The sequence below is a fragment of the Cydia splendana genome, chromosome 19 (assembly GCF_910591565.1).
Source record: "Cydia splendana chromosome 19, ilCydSple1.2, whole genome shotgun sequence".
NCBI classification, from domain to species: Eukaryota; Metazoa; Arthropoda; class Insecta; order Lepidoptera; family Tortricidae; genus Cydia; species Cydia splendana.
In genome coordinates, this window is record NC_085978.1 from 4917105 (window position 1) to 4941191 (window position 24087).

The 24087-nt window shown below is 37.5% G+C and overlaps 1 protein-coding gene across 3 annotated transcripts in view; it reads left to right on the forward strand.

Annotated features, from left to right (window-relative positions):
• Positions 1-24087, forward strand: part of LOC134800160 (unconventional myosin-XVIIIa) — a 139733-nt gene that overhangs the window by 60272 nt on the left and 55374 nt on the right. For 2 of the 3 annotated variants that reach the window (XM_063772635.1, XM_063772634.1), the window contains one exon: positions 19318-19590. In XM_063772635.1, coding sequence (XP_063628705.1) covers positions 19318-19590 — 273 coding nt within the window. Of the gene's footprint in view, positions 1-5616; positions 7852-19317; positions 19591-24087 lie in introns of those variants that run through there. The other variant, XM_063772632.1, reaches the window with a different exon arrangement.

A 24087-nucleotide genomic window follows, 5' to 3' on the forward strand; every position in this document is an offset into this window, starting at 1 on the left:
CGTATTGTTGAATAAACACGTTTATTGAACAAACATTGTAAAAAATTGTTCATGCATGTAGCCCATTGTCATCATCATAATGAGTTTTCATTATACCGAATTACCTTCCAGCACTCTCTCTTTTTCACCTGCAGGGTTTTGACCACTCGACGCGTTACAATGAGGTATAACAAATTAAACCTTACGAAAACCTATACAATATCGGCCTCCAAAATGTAGTTCTTCGGAGTGTCAAAGAGAATGTTTACTCCGGTGGAATGCAATCGTTTCCTGGCTTCCCTAACACAATAGAGCATGTTGACAACTCCTAGAGACCCGTTACGGTGGCGCTGCGCCTGAGACTCTGAACTCTTGAGCCCTGAGCAAACAAGCCGGCCCTTCGCGCTACTAAATATTTGTACACGGTCCGAGCTGCGAGGCACTGTGTACAATGTAGGTACATGTCACCTCTTCAGTTTTACAAACTAACAGACTCGTTGTAGCAGTAAAAAAGTAAAACTATTTCACTCTGTTTTTGAGCTCACAAATATGTAATTTAATTACTTATTCGTTTTCATGACATAATGTAAAATGTGTTATTTTTTATACCCTTAATGTCGTTGTTACCATAGTAACTCTAACGATCTACCGTAAAGCCTACATACCTAACCTATCTACTGATACTGCGCTTCATACAAGAGCTGCTTCGTTAAAATAATGGTAACAACGTCTATAATCGGACATACATAATATATAGAACACAATAAGCTATCGAAGATCAATTTAAAATCCTTCTAAAGGCATTTATTTACAAGTAGCTCTGTAATGCATAGGCGATGCCGCTATTATAAGAAGAAGTGTTTCTATTTTAGAACATCAATACGCAATTAGTAGCAATAGATCATAGTCAGCTCCCAAAAGCTTTGTTACTAATTGCCTACCAAATTACTTTGAACTTTCATCTGTATATGAAACAGTACATATCTCGGTTCTCGTTATTGTGGTGTCTGTATTGTCGTTCCTGTCTGTTCCATAACTGAGTATATGTTATATTTAAAACGTCTTAACTGATACGGTTTATCTCCAAGTATTAGTCGTTATTTATGAAAAGGGTATGCAGGAAGTCGAGGCAAGTTAGTTAGAAGTGTTTGAACAGCGCTCATTCCGACCTGTTACAAATGTTACAATCCTTTGTAAATTAAAGCTATTCTTATCGAAGTGAACAATGTTGCGTGTTTAAACACTAGTATGGAACAAGCACTCCTGCTTACATAAGTTAGACTAACTGTATTTGTGTCTGTCGATGGAGCATTCCATGAAATTGTCTACCGTTTGTCCCGTACAAACGCGAATTTTCTGAAGATTTGCAGGTATAAGAGTTTCCTTTTCTATGACAAATGGTCAAAAATATGCACAGAAAAATAATCGTCTGCTTCAAATGCCGAAAAAAAAGTCGCAACACGGGAAATAAAATGCGTTTTTACGGGACAGCCCGTGGAATGCTCCCGATGTGGGTAAACGTTTTCCATTTTTCCCTTGCGATTTTTAATGTACGAAATATAAATGTTTCAGTTCGTTCAGTGTACCCGTTCAAAAGTATAATTTGAAGTTATGTATCACAATTTTTTATTTTGAACATTTATTGGTCTACCAAAGTACAGATGCAGAGAATAATCCTGTCCCATCGATTTTCTCGGAATTCTTCGTATTTGTCATGCTACTTCAGTCAACCTCAGTACTTTTTGTATGAATGTTTGGACGTACGTAAATCTGTATAAAAGTATTATCTTATGGCATCAATACCTATAGTTCCCATAAAGAACTCATTCCTATTTCAACTTTGAAATTATATTATCAATTGATATACGAGACGTCTCAACTCAACGATGTAGTGACAGAGTTCAAATCTATCAAGGCGTTTGGTGCCCAGATGGTTAACAAGTTTAACAACAATTGCCTACGATGCTGAGATTGACAGATACTAGTACCAATTTGCGAGTTCAATTGGATTGTTTGGTTTTATTATCACTAATGAGTGATAATAAAACCAAACGTTTGTATTTATTAAACGTTAGTACTATTTAAAGGGGGTAGGTATTTATCATGCATCCATATTTGTTAGGTTACATACGTCTAAGTTACCTACCTGGAAATTGTCTTCAAATGACAAGAGGCAATCTGCTCGATTCGAACTTTAAGATACGTCAATTAATAGATCTAGAAACGATATGGATTAGATGTGTCAGTGTCAAAAGTGACGTTTTTGTTTGAAGAAACGTCACATTTGACACAGACATCCATCCATATCGTTTCTTGATTTATTAACTGATGTATCTTAAAGTTTGAATCGGGCCGAATTAACAATTAAATAATCAGTTATCGCCAACGTAAGCCCCTTCTTGTACCTTGTACAGTCGACGTCAAAGATGTTTACACTTTTGCACCTTATGCCTTTGTAATAAGGCGAAAAATGTAAACATATCTTTGACGTCGACTGTACAACTTGTACCCAACCTAACTTGAATGGCTTAGATACTGGTGACATTAGTGACTAACATTCGCTTTTTCATTTATTTAATCTTTATATCATAAAACGCGGCATTAGTTAATGATGCAGAGCATTTTCTAATAGTCAACCTTCGGCTGGTCATCAGTTAGATAACTATTGTTATTTGTTTGATCTGGAGACAGAATATCCAAATTAATTCTCTTTTTTGATAGAAATTCAGCATTGTACAATTTTACATCTTCACGAGTCCATTAGATATGATTGCCCCTGACACATGCTTTAAACTCTTTAAAGCATGCAAATTAGCGCACGTGTCCGTCTGCCTCGGTTCAACTCAATTAAGCCATCGCGACACGTCACGATCTTAATGGACGTCTTCATACAAATAAGACGTAATCTACACTCTCTGGAGTTTATTTACCCTCGTAAGTCCCCGCGTACTGGTGTAAGTACAAATTCAATTCGAGTCGTGAACTCTTACAGAAATAAAAGAAAGAACCTACTAAATTCAAAAACAAAAATGTACCTGGATAGCCAAGATGAAAATGGTTGATATAAAACGCCAACCGAAACTTAAATCGGAATCTGAATAAAATCTTAACCACATAAATTTAATCAAATTTAGGCTTATCTATTTTAAATATCTTGCGGAGTAACTAATAGATCATACATATGCAAAGGAAAGGCAGAGTCATCTACAAAATCGTGGTACAAGAATTTTACGAAGGTAAGTATTTGTTACGTTCTTTTGAAGATATAAAACTAGCCAAGTTAGCACTTATTTTTGAAATTTTAATGCCTTTTTATTCCTTATTTCGATGGTATGCACATAGCTTTAAGGAGTAGCAATTTCGCGGTTAATCTAAAAATGACAAGTAACGCCCGTAGCGACCACATCATTGCTCTAATTGTTCCAGTGTCCTTATGACAGCCTACTCTGGATTTCGAACTGTGTCTTGTAGAGGTTAGCCGTGTCATCCTCTATTCTACGTGCCCAAATTGGCGTAGAACTGGTAGTGTGGCGGCCATTTTAAAGTTTTTCAATGCTTTTATGTATTCTTTCGTGACTCCTCTTCATCAATCTCCTCGTCAATAAGTAACGCATCATTGAAATGTGAGTACAGGAGCCCAATGCATTAATTAACAACAAATTATGTCTTTTTTAATTACTCAGACTAACTCTGAAGTTTAGAAATGAGTATCATGTTACATACGTTAACTGTCAGTTCAAAATAACTGTTATGTTTGATGTAACAGGATAACCGTGTTGCTGGAATCGGGTTGCGATGTTAATGGACTAACTGACGGTTTGATTATTTTTCCGACCTCATTAGTTGGCTAGTAGGGATGTTGCGAATATTCGCATCCGCATCCGCGGAACATCCGCATTATTTTCAACATCCGCATCCGCATAAAATCGATGCGGAGCTCATCCGGATGCGGATGTCGACCAAGTCGGAAACAGGAACGTCTTAGTGGCGGCGTAAGGCTAGGTAATTTCGTCATTATATAATAACGCAATCGTCTAGATCCCGAAAATTCGACCAAGTTACTGTTTATTAAATAAAACGCCCCTATATTCTTGCTCAAATACTAAACGTTTCGTTTTTTAAAATAAAAATTACTTAAAATGTAATATTTGACGTTTTTTAAGTACCAAATGTTGACATCCGCACCCGCGGATGTGAGGCTTTAAATATCCGCATCCACATCTGCGGATGTCAAAAAATCTGCATCCGCAACATCCCTGTTGGCTAGCATGAATCCTTACGTGGCAAGTAGGTTACCTAGATAGCGCTTTGATGTGTGTATCGGGATCGGTGTGGACATAAAATAAACATTAACGATTTTATGTTCGAAAAAAGTTAGAAAAGCTGGTAACATGATAACATAACATACATACGTAGTTAATAATTTTATTATCTATTATACTTAAGTCTAACGCAGTCAATTAGTATAAAAGTCAAATCTTCCAGTGAGTGAAATAAAAAAGCTTAATTAACAAGCTTATTGACTTGGGGGAAATGGACGTCGACTGATAACTTTTTGTTGGGTGAAAGAATTACATGTACTTGCAATTAAACATATGATGGATGCTGGCGGCATTTCCTCGTTGTATCGCAATGCTGATACGTTGTGCGAGGCAGCCGCCACCTCTTCGGTCCCCAGTTACGTCAACCAGACGCTTCGCGTTTCTGCGAACAACTTGTGCGCGCTGGGACCCCATGGACCTAGAGTTTCAACTCCAAATGGTACAGAATGGTACTCTCTACCGTGGCTCTTATATTTATTAATACGTTTTACAATGCCTCAAGGGCTTATTTTAGATTTAAGCTAGTTATTAATTTCGTTTAGTAGTACCACTGTATAATATCTTGTATGTAAATAAATGATTTTAAGCGTAAAAAAACATGATTTAATTAGATTATTTTGTAAAATTATGTCCTTTGTTAGGAGATGTAATTATAAAAGTCTAATGATAAATTATTGTAATGTGTGAAACTGACATAATATTGGCTGGTTACTTATGAACAACATTTCACCTATTTCTCTATGTAAGTACCTCTCTTCACATTTCTTGAATATCCACGGAAACTATATTGGTAGGGTCTTGTCGTACTGGCAGTAAATTATAAATTAATCCTCAGCTTTATGTCGCATTTTATGAGCGTGCGTTTAAACGGCCTGTATAATTTTCACTTAATACCGTAAATTGATTGGCCGCCGCTGTGTACGATTCGAGAATATTAACTAAGTAAAGGCACTAAAATGACACAATGCAACTGAATTTAAATATGACCGACTGTTAAAAAATGTTTTGACTAGAGTTCACTGAACTTACCTACCATTTGGTATTTTGAAAAAGCTAACCGTCTACTATACTGGTGATACCTATGTAAAATCCATATTGTATAATGCATAAAATACATAATATATGTGTAAGTGTACATACCCAGATAACCTCCAGTTAGGCGGCAATGCTAATGTTATATTATACCATTCTAAGTAACCATCTATTCTCTCGCAAAGCTGAGAGTAACGTGCTCTATTAGCTAGAATACGACAGCATTTTTTTGTTTACAAGCAAGCAAGTGCATTGCATCAATGGCTATGGCAGTCACGTCTTAGCGGCTGAAGTGACATTGACTTTCTTGTCTCGGGACTGATAGCGGCGCAGCCAGCCTGCGCCCGCGTCGTCGGCACATGTCGGCCGCTCGCTGCCTCGCGCGCGCGCATCTACGCTGCGACCGCCCGCGTGCCGGGCCCGCGCCATGCCCGCAGTGAAAGTATTCAACATATTCGGCGGACAGAAGCCGTCCGAGAAACATCCACCCGCCAAGGGGGCGATGCAAAAATTCTACAGGACATTCTCAGTCGGCAACGAGACTTCCGAAACTAAAGGCAAAGTGACCGCGATTGCCGCGTGCCTCGAGAAAAGAATCAGTGAACCCGCAGTGAAACTTAACAGTGATAATGTGCAAAAGTTTTTAACTAAAATCAACGTTAATGAGACTTTTGTGAGTTCGCCCGATAAACCGCGACACCACGCTTACGAAAATGTAAACATTGCCGGCGGGAGTGTACCACGGGAAGAGAAACTACTAGACGAGACTAAAGGATACTGTTCGATCTATGAAAATATTACTGTACTCGGTAAGGTTACTGCTTCGAGGGCTGCACAAAAAGAGGCAAACATAAACGCGGAATCAAAACTTAATAAAGCTCTTGAATCTTTCGATAAAATACTATCCGAATTTTCAACAAGCACATCGGAATTCACTGTGAATAAAACCGAATTCATTCCACCTAAATTGCAAAAATCGAAAACCTGTAGCATCATAGAATCTCGCTGTATTCTAAAACAGTCTAACTCCGGTCCTCAAAGTGACAGCAAGAAACGAAACACTGTTTCACGAAATAATTCTATAGATAAAACCACCAGTCTCTGGAATCTTGACGACATGAAAGGAAAAGAATTAACAGCTCCTCTCATGCCACTAACTCCGACACCTACAGACAAGATGAACCCAGATAAGTATGCCACTTATAAAATATCATCTAAAAACTTGTCTCGAACGAACGGCATTAAAAGCGAAGAGTTGAAAAAACTGGATGTTAAAACAAGAATATTGAAGAAAACGTTATCGAACCCGCCGTCGACTCCCGTTCCGGTTTTATCAAAGACAAAACCAGTAACAAAAAATGTCGTCAAAAAAGTGAGTGACCCAAAGAAAACAAAACCTAAGGTATACACAGATAATGGATCGACAAACACGAAAGCATGTTTAGAACGGAGAGAGCCACCCAAATCCCAGATGCTTAAAGCTAAAAGTGTTTGGGAAATAGGGAACGAGTCAATGGTTTCATCGAACTTAGAACGAACCAAGTCGACCACTTCTATCGCGGGCTCTCCCAGCAAGATCCCGGTGATCAGGAGTCAGATGCCACACAACAAGTTTAGCAGTACAAGGGCGCTATTTTCTCCCACTCCGGTTGATCTAAATAATATAGACCAGGCCAGAGAGTGTGCTCAGAAAAAGAAGGTAAATGCGCCTCGAAAAACTACAGACAAACCTGATATAATTAAACAAATAAAACAAAAGTCTTCACTCAATCTCAAATCGGACGTGAAGCGACAACAACTCGATAAAGCAAAAAAAGACGACAAAAAAGTTCTTTCAGCTTCGACTCCGTCTATACGAGATTATACGGATGAAATAAGCGCGATGCGCGCTAAACTGCAGCAAAGAAAAATAAATAACAAAAGAGACATTGTCACAGTGATGCCGGAGCTCAAACGAAATGGAAATGAACCGGATGAAATTGATTCGACACTATCACCTGTCAAGTCCATCGTAAAAAAATTAGAGCTCAAGACTGCTATGGAATCAAAGGCGGAACCGGCACAGTTTATCAACTGTAAGGTGATCCCTGTCGTGCACAAGGAGTTTTGCGTGGCGAACACGACTTTTCATAACCACTTGAGCACACTCGTCGGCCGACAAATCAAGTACACGGAATCCAGAGATGACGTAAAATCCGTGCAAGTTGACAATATAGTTCCAAAACACGCAGAGGAAAAGATATCGGACTCTCACTCGGACTGCAGCGACGACTCCGGTCACGTTTCCAACGATGCCGCGAACGATAACGACTCGGCTTTCGATAACGTGCACGACATGAGCCCTGTGCGCACCGATATCGACGAGGTGGATTGCAAAATTTTCGACGGTCCTAAACAGTTCAGGATAGATGTGTCCGAGAATGCGAGGAGCGTGTGTCCCGTGGTGGGCCGCTGCGGGCGCGGCATCGAGGTCGCTAGCGGTACCCGAGGCACCGATGCTCCGAAAGTGGACGAACAGGTACGCGACGCTGTTTACATACAGATACTTACAACAACAAATTGCAGGTTGTCTATGAGATGCTGGAGCTAGTGCTACCACCGGCATTAGCTCATATCTCCGCTGCCGATAACATATCTATCTAACCAATTAAACTCGTATAACTTGATTCACAACTCGAAAGCTGTTTATACTCTGTTTTATATTAACGACGTATACAGCTCAGCGACACCATACCATCCTATTTTGCTTATACTCGATATTTTTAACTAATAACATACTTGGCACGTTATGTTCAAGCCAAAAATGCAAACGTGCAAGCGCATCGATGAATAACCTTACCATGTAGCTATTTAAATTTAACCATCTGTCTGAATTATTGGGTCCTTTCACATACCTACATGAATTACCATAATATATTAACGACGACACTCGTAAATTATTCGATATTTATTATTCGCGACTCATAATACCAATGATCATAATTCGTGAATAAAATAAAAGTTCCCGAAAGGCAATTTCGCGGAGTCGCCTAACATTACCATAATAAATTATTAACGGTTTGCATAATTTAGCTTCCGTGCTCGAGTATTGAAAGCTTACCCGTTCAGTTCTGAACGGTTTTAAGTAAATCAATGACAACAGAAATTATGTAATAGTTGCGGGTAATTCTCCGTAACCTAGAATTCGAAATATTTGCCACTCGAGTGCTTAATTTACATAAGAGGAAAATTGATTGCACTGCGTCCCGTTGTCGTTATGTAATTATCTGATGTTTTAAACACGTTCTTTCAGACGTTATGTCAAGGAATAACGTAATGTTTAAAGATCTTAATAAGTTGCATAACTTAAATGAGCCCATTACTTGGGCCCTGATTGGTGCTCAAAAACGTCCGTGCGGGACATGTTTGGGAGATAAAGCCCGAGCTGCGCGTGGGCAATTTATCACATACGAGACACGCGACAGGTGCACCGCAGGGGTCATTATTTGGGCGCTTTATATTCGCTCTTACTTTCACCGAACGGTTTTAAGTCTTTATTTTGTGTCGTCTGATGTGGTTTGGCGCGCTCCAGATTATGTGAGCGCTCTTTGTTGTGGAAATGCAGATTACTTCGTTCATAATTACAAATGTATAGTTGCGCAATCATTGAAGCTTAACCAGACTTGTTTGCATCCGTCTGTCCATCTCCTTTCAGTGTAAACACTGCTTTCCAAGATTTAAATGCAGATCTCACCCTCTACTACGTGCTGGACTGCAGGTAAATCACCTGCCACTTTCCGTTTTTACTTTCTCACTTCGCGATGTCACAGCAAATATTACGTGCACCGAGCTATAGAGGAAACTTGCAATATTATCTATATGAATATTCATACTAATGTCTACAATACACGTTGTTTACAGCGTTTACAACTACGTTATTTTCACCGCATAGTGCATTAAACGTTGAACTCTTGCGTATAAAGTAAGTAATGAAAGGAGTCTTTATTGATATTATTTGACTTTCTACTCGCTGGTTGGTTTTACTGGCTGTTTGTAAATCAATTAGCGTCTCGCCGCTACATTTATAACTTGCAAACTGGTAATGGAATCGTTGTATTAAGATTTTGAAGATTAAGATATTCAGTTTTCTTAAACAGGGAAACGCTAGTATGTTGTCAGTAACATTTGAACAACACACTGTCGTGATCGGCGTGCGGCACTTTCCACAATAGCGTATTACTATTACTTATTCTGTGGTATTAGATCCGAGAGAGGCTATGTACTATGTAATGTGCCTTTAAGATAGGGTACGTGAGCCACTTAAGGGCGCACCAGAGAGTGGATCAGCTACACTCTAATAACACGAGTTATAAATTGCCTACTCCAGAGCACACAGTCGCTGTGGCCGAAATCGGTCAGGAGAGCATCATCAGTGTGCCTTTGAAAATAAAGTTTTGATGCTGACAGGATATAGAGTGACAGGTTAACCTAAGAATCGTTACTCGGGACATGATAGAGACATAGATCATTAAAATAATTACGGTGGTAATTAAGATGGATGCTTCTATCCAAAACCCATGGGCGGGGCCGTATGTTTAGATTAAATTATTAAATGCTCAACGTTCGTGCTTGCCTTAAAACACCATGTTTCATAAGTGATGAATACCTTTAGTTTAATTGCATTACATAACTAAGATAAATGCCCGATACGCCCTCAGGCATACGTTTCGACTCATCGACTTTTCACTGCGTCGAGAAGAAGAATTTAGCAATTCCAATTCAAGACACAATTCTCGTTTGCATTACATTCAATGTACCAAGTCACGTGTTAGATTTCGTACAAATTCGCTCACGGACATAAATTAGACAATAGCCACGTACATATATTATGCTTCGCATCGATTCTTCGTATCATATGCTTATCACGCACCAGCTTTCTAGCGCAATGTTGCGGGGAAAGCCATATCCTTACGATGAAGCTTTATATTTACTTGTAGTATGTTATTTTGTATACATATCGCTATTTAGTTTATTGAATTCAGCTTCAAACTACTTTATAACGTGGCTGTTGATTAAACGGTCTGACCTCTCTGAACGAGTCTTATCATAGTAAAAAATATATTTATACGGACTTAAATAAATAGATTGTTTTTACCATCGTCGGCACAACGTCTGGTTTCTTTTAACCGCAAATTACCAACAATAGTTTTCCAGTTAAGGCTCGTATCTGTTGAGTTTTATTATAAGATGCAGAACAAGTTAAGCGAGTATATTAATAATAGCTACCTATGTCTCGTTTGCGGCGTCTATATGACTCTCTTGTCTAACTTGTTTCTGTGTTTTGTGTTAGGTCAACTCATCTTGTATGGATAAGATAAGATAAAGATAAAAAATAGTTTATTCAAGTAGGCATATTACAATGCGCTTATGAACGTCAAATAAAGCTACACCGGCTCCAACCCTACACCTCTGCCTCGAGAAGATTTAAATCCCCCCTCAATTGGAAGAGGGTATCCCAATATGGGACCGGCAACAAACTCGGCGGGACACATCTTTACAAAGCATTATTACATCTTATAATTAACATGCATTACGAGTAAATAAGAAAAATACAATTTAAATTATTATAGAATTCATGCAATTATACACAGTAGGTATATTACTTTATAGAAATTTGATTAAAAAAAACATATATGTACATGACATCATACAAATACGTAGCTCTTTCAGAAAACATATGGTGGTATTGGTGGAGGAGTAAGCTTAATGCGGTCCAGTTGCTATCAGTTCTAAAGAATTGCTTCGAAATGTGGACATTACTATTAACAGAGTGCAGTTAATTATTGTAATGAATTATTATTAATTGACTTGATATTCTGATGATGTTTATCACGCATAACGATGTTGAGAAGGCAGTAAGTTAGGTTCATTATTATGTTATGATAGAAATTTATCAGTATTTGTAGTATCATTGAATTTTTTACATATTCCGGTCGTTACGACTTAGGCATACCTATTTAGGTAATGTTCATTAACATGGACCTACCTAATAATGCATAAAATTGATAAAATAATTGTAAAGAATTCTAGAATCCATGTCTGGCATAATAAGAAATATGTATAGGTAATAATAAAAAGAGCTTAAAATGAATTATTAAATAAATAAAATAAACCAAATAAATATTATAGGACATTCTTACACAGATTGACCAAGTCCCCCAGTAAGCTCAAGAAGGCTTGTGTTGAGGGTACTCAGACAACGATATATATATAATAGGTATATAAATACTTAAATACATAGAAAACAACCATGACTCAGGAACAAATATCTGTGTCATCACACAAATAAATGCCCTTACTGGGATTCGAACCCAGGACCATCGGCTTATTCACAGGCAGGGTCACTACCCACTAGGCCAGACCGGTCGTCAAATTCAAAATCAAATTATGAATCTAACATTGATCTAACAATAGAAGCCGTAAGTCCAAGTATCAGTCCAAATCGAACTTACAAGTAATAATATGTCGAACAAGGAAGTCGGCGCTATCTTCTGGCTCATAATAGCAGTCTCGTAACGTGTTTCACTTTTAGCAGCACGGTTACACGGTAAACACATAATTATACACATTGAAAAGAATATCGATCGGCCGTCACTCATCTCTTGCAGGCCAGTTCGGACGTACATAGACTTCAGAGTCATATTTGAATCATGTTATTTAGTTATTATGCGTCTCGTCCGCGCCAATACTTTTAAGGGTAAGTTCGAGCGAAATTCATCACGATAGCTGAATGACATCAGTTAGGTGGAATTCTGATATCAGTGTTCGAATTGGCCTGTTGATCTATCCGTCGCTGCCGATTCATTGTGTGCCTACTATATCATTTAAGGTTGCTAACGTGTAAAAACTCGCTCAAATATAGATTTTAATCTCTAAGCTGCAAGATCCAAAGTGGAATAACAGTTTTAATATGTCATTGGACATGTCAGCGTGCAGATTTGTACATTTTGTTGTATTGTCTAGTGGGGAAAGTTGTTATTGTTACATCGCGAGCTTCCAATTTCTCGATATATAACGACTTTTGTTATCGAGATTTTTATGAAAGTTGTATGCGTTTAATTTCCATATAAGTATTTCATTTTATTAAAGTTTATATGGATGTATGAACCGTATTCGTGTAGGTTTTTAAATGCCTGACCGGTAGCAGAAATTAATATGGGCATAATTATAAGCTATAGTTAGTTGTCACGTTCTAAAAAAACATGCCGAGAATTGCTTGGTTCCTAATGAGGGAAAACTTTCTTTTACATATGGATGTCCAATTGTTGTAGTAAAAAATACACCTAAGTATAAAACTTATGTGACTTTATGTCTGTATATTATGTATGCACACAGACATGGACATGCACAGCACTATAAGCAATAAGGGCATTTTCACTTAACTGTGTTTCACCACCTTTATCGGCCGGTTAGCAATCGTTACAAAACTGACGGTCAAGTCGGTCAATGTCAAATCCCATACATTATGTCAGGAATGTAACGCTTAGACGTTACTGAAACACGACTTAAGTCGCGCTTTAAAGTGCAAGTTATAATGAAAATGCCCATAAACGACAACATAAAATAATGTTTAGACTATGGGTCGGTTGCACCAAACTGTTCGTATCGTTAAAGAGTTCGCTAAATTTTTATGTATGGAAAGTTTCATAGTAAAGTGCCGGGGCGCGCCGGCTGACGTTGATCAGTCTGTCAAATGTGGTTGGTGCAACTGGCCCTTAATGTTTAACGCTAGTGATGAAGCAGTTTTCTTTTTTCTTTTTCTGTATTATACCTACGTTGTTGCATCGAATTTCTTAGTGGTTATTTAAAGAATAATATCAGAACAACATTGCTTTGATTAACACTAATTAAACACAAGAGGTTTATGAGACAAAGCAAGCTATTAAATAAATTAATACAAGTGTTTTAAATGGCAATAACATTGCTATACATGCATGCGTAAAGGTAATAAAATTAATGTCTCAATCATTCTCCATTACCCACTTTATTAACGACAGTTCTCCAATTTTACTACGATACGCAAGTGTTCAAGAGCAATAGTATAAAGCTAGGCCTTTGACATTAGCAACCTAGATTTCATCTTAAAATTGCAGCCGCAGGTGCCGGCCGCTTTGCACCGACTAGCCCACAAACTTGCTCGATTTCCGTCAAACGATATATGAACTTCCTACACATCACTGTTTTCAGTTTAATTGTTTCAAATTTGGACTCTATTTTGTACAGCGCTCGGTTACATTTAGCAATTTCTTATAGGAACAGATACGAGGGTGAGTTAGTAACTCTGAGTGCGCTCACTCGCTCGCCGTGTATGGCGAAGTGATTTGTAATATACGAGGAAACTGACAACTTTCTTCCGCTCTACAACTGTATGTGGTTTAGATTTATCGTCGTAGGTACGTGTGATTACTTTGTGCGGGTGTCTACAATAAATTATGGCTTGTGAATGACAAAAAACGTTTGGGAACAGGTATAGGTACATGAGTAGTACCAAATTTAGATTAAAATTTAAAATCAGATGAACAAGATGTGTTTTTGTAACATAGTGATATACTTCCGTTTATTGTTTGTAATTTATTTTCTCGTGCGAAAAACTGTGATTAATATTGTACAATTTTTCCACTGTGACTCACATTTTGTTAGTTTCATTAAAACGGCAATGTTTTAAGTGATTCGTTTTTGTCCGGTTCAGAAATAAACACATAATTGTTGAATTAAATATTACTCAAATATCTTCTCATATTGCTTCCATCCATATTGTCCATACTAAAAATATAAATACGAGAGTAGCTGCTTGTTAGCCGTCAGTTGTTATTTTACGGCTAAAGCAGTGAAGCCATTTTGAAGAAGTTTGTCGAGAAAGAGAAAATATTTGTAAGCTAGAGCTTGGCCTACGAGTAGAGCTTGTTGGGGACAACTCAAGACTACTGACATGTGGAAGGAAGAAAAACTCTCAGCAGTAAATAAAAAACAAAGAAGATCACTGACTTATTTCCGTACATCTAAAGTCGATAACTTTCGATGCATTATTAAAGATAGTTCGATGTATTACTGTTCCGCCTGTCTTAGATAAGCTTGTTATGATTTATGATGTTAATTAAGCACAACACTATTGCACAATTCTGCAGCGGGTGTCAAGTTTCTATTTATAATTATAGATAAATGATAAAACTGACATGTATTGCAAACATATCGTGGTATAAAGTATATATACAATATATACACTTGCACCTTGTAGGTGTATAATATTTTTCTGGACCTCTTTATACAACGTGTCCCAAAATTCAACGATAAGCTGGCACCAGAAGATGGACCTGCTCATGTATACTCGAGGAAAAAAAAATTAAAAAATTGTAGACATGGTCGTTAAAAATACCACTAGGCGTGTCGATTTTCATTTTTTTTTGTAATTCCATAATAAATTGAGATATTTTTTTTTCTCGAGTAGTCATGAGCAGGTCCATCTTCTGGTGCCAGCTTATCGTTGAATTTTGGGACACGTGGTATGATACGTTTTATTAAACTATTTTACGAAAATCACAGATTAACATTTTCCGTAGGACGGTTTCTCGATGAAATATAATCCAGCATAAGTATGCAGCATGTAATAGAACAAGATATACCCCAGCCTACTTATGTCCAGTCGGAATTTTTCCTACATTGCAAAATTTCCACTTGAAATAATTCGGAAACTTCTCCTCTTTTTGTGGGAATGGAAATCTAAATTCTCCATTTCCTAAAAGGAAAGTATTCTTTTGTTTGTTGTGAAATGTTCCTGAAATTTATTTATTTAAACTTTATTATAAAAATTGTTCAAATGGCGGATATGCCTTATGGCATTCTCTCAAAAATTTCGAAAACTTTTCCAATTGTTTGGTAACTTTCCGCAATTTTCACATTTGTACCCCAGCCTGTGTGTGTTTCCGAAGCTTTCTTAAAATTTCCAGTACTTAGCGCATCCTGCTTAGAAAGCTCTCAGTGAAAACTTGACCAGCATATGGGTCATACATTGTTTCCTCTAAACAGTTTCTCGCTGTAATTAAACGACACGAACGTTTTCTCTAACCACTGCTGTTGGCTAAAGTAACCTGTTATTATGTTTGCTTGTTGCGAATCGGTCGACAAAACAAATTGCCTTTAAAGTATTACTTGTAAGCTGTACGACTATAAAATTAAATAGGTGGGTGTAGGTTTGAGGACCGGTCTGGCCCAGTGGGTAGTGACCCTGCCCGTGAAGCCGTTGGTCCTGGGTTGGAATCCCGGTAAGAGTATTTATTTGTGTGATGAACACAAATATTTGTTCCTGTGTCATGGGTGTTTTCTATGTATATATGTATTTATCTATATAAGTATGTATATCGCCGCCTAGCAGCCATAGTACAAGCTTTGCTTAGTTTGACACGTGTAAGATGTCCCCTGATATTTATTTATTTATTGAAATAGAAATACGAGTTGCAAACAGAAAGCTTTGTTTTCAATAAAAATACATTTTAGCTGCTATTTATCATAACTCTATCGCACTGCGGATATTTGTAGTGATTTCAGGATTGTTCCCATCAATTTAATAGTACAATAAGTTGTTTCGTACAAGTATGACTTACATAATTATTCATCTAGCGAAGTACCTATGGTGTACAAAATACACTTTTTTCAATTTCAACCCCACATTCTCGCATTGTTGCTAGCATAAACATTGATAGCTTATGACATAACTATCATGTATCGAAGACACTTCTCAATTAGTCATCTTTATAATTACGCCTAATGTCTATCGATTAGGTATATGAACTTCAGCATGTCTAAAATGAAAACACCCATATTTTTCGCTACTTTTGCGCTTTTCCGTGCTGTGTTCCCATATGTTCTACTTTACTACGCGGGTGCTAATAACAGTGCATGTTGATCTCATCTCAGGTCCGCTAGCGGTACGACACTGACGGCCCGATTCGAACTTTAAGAAACGTCAGTTAATAGATCTAGAAACGATATGGATTAGATATGTCAGTGTCAAATGTGACGTTTCTTCAAACAAAAAGGTCACTTTTGATATCTAATCCATATCGTTTCTAGATCTATTAACTGACGTATTTTAAAGTTCGAATCGGGCAGTGAACCGAGGCGTTAGCTAAGCGGTGAACTAGATGTTTGCTACTGTTTACTTGGATTCTTAGTTTCCAGTTAGGGTGGTTAGAGGCATCATGGCTTGTCGGTCGCGAGCGTAAACAAGAAAATGGGTTTGTTTGTATATGCAACTGTAACTTGTTATACAACTAAGCTGTGCTGCGACAGCGCTATTAATAGTTAAATTTAAGCCGTAGATACTAAAGTTGTAGTTCGATTGGGCTGATTGAGTATTAAATTGAGCAATACAGGTATCATAGAGTTTGGAATATAAAAACAAAGCTAAGGTACATCTTTGCCTCCGTACAATTCTAACTACAAGTTTTTAGTTATATTTTATAAAAAACAAAAGAAGACGCTCAGTAAAGTTATAAATGTATGCGGAATAACGTAGATACCCTGGCAAAAGATATTTTTAATTTAGATAAAGATAAAAGATATTTATTCGTGACGATCACAAAACATGTACGAACATGTACAGACAACAACAGCAAGAAAAGAAAAAAATATAATTAAATATACGTATACAAAAAGAAATAACGAAATTTCAATAGGAAACTTAGGTAACCCTGTTCCATTATTTTGAAAATAGCCCGAAAGCTACATTGCTCAATGAATAGATAATCCGGTTACATTGGCACTATTGTCCGAACAATCTACCTCATTGTGGCACTGCCCTACTTAGCTGATTGAGGCATAAAGGCAATGTCTGATGAGGCTTGGCATCCTACTGCTACCGGCATCGAGTTACCATGATACGACTACAGTAATATGATAGTTTATGATCTTGTTATGAGACGCAACGAAGCTTGGGATCATGTTTGATAAACAGATTTGGCTTCTTTCGATGTTTTGAAGTATGTTGATACGGTTTGAGAAAATTTTGTAAACTTTCTAAAGTTTGCTTGGAATTACGAGTATAAACAGAATTAGTTTCTATTGTCGTTTTAGAGTACCTAATGTTGTACATGAAATAATAAAAAGATTTATGAATAAACACTTTTCGATAACATGATGATAAAAAGACATTAACTTTTGGAATTAATTTTGTTAAAATTTAAATGTCTCGAGTTGGACATGTTATACCTATCTAGAAATTGCAATATTCCTGTCTACTTTGTCATAGTCACACTGTCAACTGGATTGTCATCCCACTAAAATTAAGAGATATAAGCTCTCAAAGACCTAACCAACCGTGTGATCACCGACACAAACTGGCCAAAGAAAATGAATATGCAAGAAAGGCGTTATCTGTCAGTAAGACGCCCGAAATCCTCTTCGAGTCGTATTCAGCATATTTGGGGTTCGCCTGGAAAGGTGCCAAATTAAATAAATACAAGAAGTTATTTAATTAAAATTCGTGCAAAATCGCCTGGACATTTTATGTTGCTTGTATACATTATAAGTCGTATTAAGTAGATTTATTGACCACTTAATTTATGAGAAGGTACTTTATCGCACAATTACCTTGCAATAAGAAAACAAAGTGTTTTCAGAGAATACGAAAATAAACTTTTATCTAATCAACATCTAAATCTGAATATAATAAATAAGAGGAAGCCTGAAAGTTGCCCCCATAGTAGAAAAATGAGAGAAGATATGAAACGAACGCAAGTGTATGATGAGATGACGGGCGAGAGAGAGGTATTGAAGAAAAAGACCAAATGAATGGGATAAGGGCAAGCGAATGATGATCAAAACTGTATTTTGCTACTTTCAAATTGAAGCTTTGAAGGTAAATAAAACAATAACAAATAACTTTTACGATGTTATTAGTAGTATCTTTTTATGTTTTATCTTTAACACACTAATGGTAATGGCATTTCAAATCGAGACCACCAAGCTGTGTCTTTGGGTTACTACAGCGTAATTTGATCCATAAATGGATGAGTGGCATTAGTGGTTGTATCTCCTTATCATCGTCGAAAGTTGATGATTCACTCACTACGCAGTGTCAATTTCTATCTGTGACGTCAAGTGTTATGCCTTCTTTATACTTAGCTTAGTACTGGGTCGAGTATGTTTATATACAGATTTTGTTCTCAGTCCATGCGTCTTCCTTAAAGATTTTGATTATTTTGATGATCTGATCGGTCTTGATTTTGATCCCATTGACCTCGTTTGATGCTTTTGCTTTAATGGATTGATTCTTTAACCTCTAACTCCATATTTATCTCAACAAGCACGATATTTCGGTAACTTTTTCATTAGATTAGCAGTATACAAGGTCCGGGAAACAGATAGAAACAACATTAATGTTTAAATAATGTTGTAATACTAATAATATGAAGTATTAGTAGTAGAAACTCACTTTTCAAATCAACTTTTTATTCGAATTGAGCAGTGTACATTAGCCTTAAATTGACTATTGCGAGTTAGTTACTAATGCTGATCATTGGTTTTGTTATATAAATGGGAAATTGACATTCTTTTTACGCGTTCTGCGTTGCAATCGCCTAATACATGGTATTACAGGAACTTATTGGCAATAGAAGCTATTTCCTGAACGATTTGCACGTTTTTAGTGCGGTTGGATCATTTATCACCGATTCGGTTTTCCTGATGGTTTACGATGGCCGTAGTAAAAATCAAGTAATGCTTTATAATGATATATTAGGTAATTTAGGTATATTTGGGAAGGCAGGTGGTTTATTTGGTTACTTCGATTGATTTTGTGTTGCTTAACCTGTTATGGTCAATGTATTGTGTTTTATTTTATATACAGTGCACAACTTCTTCAAATGTACCTAGTCAGATAAGTTTTCACAAATGAATTATGTTTTCAAAGTCGTGTGTGTTTTCAAAACGATGTGTTTTCTTGTTTCAGATTATGTTCCGCGGCGGCGTCGTCGGCGGGCTGGACGCGCGCCGCGACGCCGCGCTCGCGCGCGTTCTGGTCCGCCTGCAGGCGCGCGCGCGTGGTCTCATCGCGCGCCGGCGCGCGCAGCGCCTGCGCACGCAGCACACGGCCGCGCGCTGCGTGCAGCGCAACGTGCGCGCGTTCCTCGCCGTGCGCGACTGGCCCTGGTGGCGGCTGCTCGTACGGGTTACACCGCTGCTGGCTGTGCACAGGACCGAGCATCGGCTTAAGCAGGCGCAGGTATGTGCACTTGTTATTCAAGAACGAACCTACTTTGTTAAGTCTACTAGTTTTGATAAGTCTAAAGTGTATTAAAATAAAATTTTGCAGTTAGCTTGTCAGCTGCCATCATAATAGCCAATTCCTCTCCTATAATGCTCGCAAAACGAATTGACTGCTGCTCGCGACCATGTTTACAATTTATGATATGACTGATATCTAGATAGGTATAGGTACACAAATGCCTATTTATACCTATCCTCACATTTTAATTAAAGTTATAAAAACACCATCCTGACGCGACAGTCCCATTAAAGGGGCACGAAAACAAACAGACAAGCAGATGATAATTAGAAAAAAAAAAAACAAGATTTAAAATAATCCTCTCAAACGTGCCCGATCACTCATTACATTGAAACAGAGACAGATAATGGAAAGACCTCACACATAACGCAATACATACAAAAAGGAATTTAGATTAACGATCCATTTCCAAGTTATCAGTTCACATTATTAGGACGGTTTCACCCTTAGTCACTAAGCTATGACGAGTCACGTACGAACTACGAGTAAGTATGTAGTCTATCTATATCTATTTGTAAAGTGACAGGGCTGTGATATTTACCTGTTGTATTCTGTGTAGTTTTACTAGTGACTGGGAAAACAATAGTTATCAACATTGATGTAATATTGCCTGAAATATTGTTATATCATCATATCATCAACCGATCGAATCGAATCGAAGTTTGATCTTGGGACTTTATGGTTTAGTTAGCCCTAGGTTCATGGTTAAGTTGTTAACACACATTTGTCACGTGTGTCCCACTGCTGGGCACAAGTGTCACTGTCATAATAACAAAAGGGTTAGAGATGCAGTCCCTTAGCTAACGCAATGGGGATTGGCACCCATATTTTGATACTCTACTGCAGACTTTTACACAAGCATAAATCAAATAAATCAGACTGTCTATCAGGTAAAATTGTCTACAAGCTCTTTCGTCGCTTCTAACTCGTGCGCTTACAAATACTCCAATTAAAAAATGTAATGGGTAGAGTCTGTTTGGAAAGAGAAGTGTATTGGGCCCCATACATTCCACGATTCTTCTCTTTCCGCACAGACTCTAGAGCAGAAGGAGTGGAGTTCTTCCTTTCTGTCTGTGTCTGAGCGAAGTACGAGAGTTCTTGCACTTTGACGGTGTCCTAACCAAAATTGTATATACCAGTCATCGCCACATGGCTTTGAGCTTGTCAAATACAGTATGCTACAATATCCTAGTAGTGTCGCAATTCCCAATTGTCCTCTGAGGCGGGGTTATCTTAACAACTGCTTCCTGATTGCAAGACGCTCCGTGAAATGGGTCGGTGCCCTGTAGCGCGGGTCAGCTGATAATTTTGACGTTTACGAAACGATGTTTATATCTGTGACATGTCTGTTGTTAACTGTTTAATTGTCAGTCGCTTATCGTCGATACCTAATTATAGTACTTAATAAGTGTACGACCAAAAATCTTAGGTCTCAGGTCAACGTGAGGAAGACCATCTAGCTTGATAGCTAGATGGTTTAGGATCGTCCACAGGCTCTTTCAATCCTTCTAACTCATACTCCACGAAGGAGGGAAGCTCTTTCTTTCTGTGTCTGAGCGAAGTACTTATACAAATATTAGATTTTTTGCCCTATCAAGATCTTCTGAACCAAAAATGGTATAGGCCGGTCTTCCCTACATTTACACTAACACTATATCTGGCTCATAGCAAGCAATGGAGTTGTAGACCGTTACACGAGGCCAATAATCAAGACAGTCCATTAATTAAACCATGCATTAAGAAATTAAAACTGAACTGAAGTTGAACTTCTTGTATACTCGTAGTAAACCAACTCAATATGAGTCACTTAACTTCTAACTCGGGTAAATCCATCTGTCTGATTATGCGATTCTGGTATTAAGAAAAGGTAATAGGGTAGATATTTGCTGAGAGGGTCGAATGGATTTACCCGAGTTTGAATAAGCGACACATAGTATTTACTATATGTGTCGCTTATCCACAATCCCTCTATATACTGGCCATTAAACTATAACAGTATCTAAGCAACGAGCATTTCCGTGTATGAAGCCGCCTGATGCACTTTTTACTGCACACCGCAGAGTGACATAAATTATGTATACGTCGCCACACGTCGCGTTAATTTTACTACTTCTGAGAACCGCGGAAGTGATGCTGCTAGTTTAAGAGCCAACAGGAGTGGTCATTCCTCCATACAAACGTAGTCCTCGTTTTCCTCCGTGGTTTTTGAAGCTAGAGCAATGATTTTTTCAACACAGATTAATATTGTCAATATCTGTGTCGGACCGTTTTGCTTTTTTTGATATTTTTGTTTTTTAAGGCGCTAGAGCCCTTCAAAAACGGCCAAAATGGCCTAATAGACTATGCCGCAATGAGAGGCGTGGTATTCAAAACTGATATCAATTAGCCAAAAAAGCAAAACGGTCCGACACAGATAATTTCATAATCATTTAGATTTCCAAATTTGGTTACGATTGGTTAAGTTTTGGGGGAGGAAAAAGAGGACTACGAAACCTCGATTTTTGTCATTTTTACGCAGGATTTTTCGCCTCAGCTGCAGTTGTCCCTATCGCACTAATTTTAGGGGCGGAGTCAAGTTTCTAAATACGTACACAGCCAGAAAAGTGATGGGCAATAGTCGACATTTAATGTCGATAATCTAGTGATGTAAGAAGTTATCGATAAACCGTCTTGTGTGAAAATATCTAGATCCTAAGATACAAGGGGTTTTGGGTTGAGAGTAGGGAACACATTTTTGTAGTTATGATATACAATCTATTATGAACTTTTTGATTCTAATATTTCAAATTAGAAATCAAAATCAAAAATATTTTATTGCATGGTTAAAATGGGTTAACAAAATTTTTAGGTACCTACAGGCACGCTTCGTAATTGTCGAGCAATTTAGGGTCCTAGCTGAATTGGTTGTTCCATACTTACTCGTGCTCTATGGAATGTCCAATTTAGCTAGAACCCTAAATGGCTCAACAATCACGGAGCGTGACAGTACCAATGATTCATGTTCTGTATATCCTGCCCTACAATGGCGTTAATATTTGGTTGTCATGTCTATACTTCGTTTTTAAGCATTATTGAAAAAAAAAAAGTAAATACTTACTAATATTAACCACTAAGTACATAACTATTACAAAAAAAGGTAAATAATAATTATACGATTGCATGCTTAAAAAAGACACGTCACCTTCACTCTAATGCTAAACAAACGAAGAATAAGAACTAACAGCGATAAGACCGCCTGTTGCTACCTTTATCTACATTGTAAATCGGTTTTAGGGTTCCGTACCCAAAGGGTAAAACACGGGACCCTATTACTAAGATTCCGCTGTCCGTCCGTCCGTCTGTATCTCTGTATCTCACGAACCGTGATAGCTAGACAGTTGAAATTTTCACAGATGATTTATTTCTGTTGCCGCTATAACAAAAAATACTAAAAACAGGATAAAATAAAAATTTTAGTGGGGCCTCCCATACAACAAACGTGATTTTTGACCGAAGTTAAGCAACGTCGGGCGGGGTCAGTACTTGGATGGGTGACCGTTTTTATAAATAATGGTACGGAACCCTTCGTGTGCGAGTCCGACTTGCACTTCGCCGGTTTTTTTTTAATTTGTTTTTATGTTTGTGGTGTAATAAAGAATATTTTAGAGTCAGACCAAGAAAAGTCTACAGCAATTTTGATAGCACACGCAGTGCAAGTGTTATTTATATGTCATAATTTCATAGAAGCGACGTTTGAAATAATACTTGCACTGCGTGTTCTATCAAAATCGCTATAGATTTTTCTTGGCCTAACTCTACTTTAAATTACAAAGTAAGGCCTAAATTATAAAATAAGGCCCATCAATGTTTTTTTTTTGTGTTTATTAAACTTGATATTTTGTCTATAGTATTAGCGGACATGGCCTCAAAATTTAAACCCGCTTAAGAATCGGGCCTTATTTCGTGCATTATATATGTCACCGTAAAATTGTAAACACTCGTCAGTTTATAATATCGCTAGTTAAATTATAAACTGACGGTAGGGAGATTACAATCTAACCTAACCTAACCTACGTTAGATTATAAACTAACGGGTTCACGATTTTACGGTGTCATATACAATACTACCCATTTTTGTGTAGTCATTATTTATACTATAGAAGCATTGTTTGAGTAGCCAATTATTTAAACAGTATTTTTTTAAAGGGCAACGGTGGCAATATTTTAAGGTCTGGATAATAAGATACAGATCTTAATAAGGATATCAATGTAAGTGAATGTTACCATGACTACCAAACAAACAAATGTGATAGAATTTGCCAGCTGGCATTGTAACATTCAGACAGTTACCTATGTACCTAATCTGAAATATGAATAAATTAGTAATATTTTAAACAGGAAAGTAAACCGAATTTTGGCCTTTTGCTGGACACAATCACAATAGTAATTTGTTTT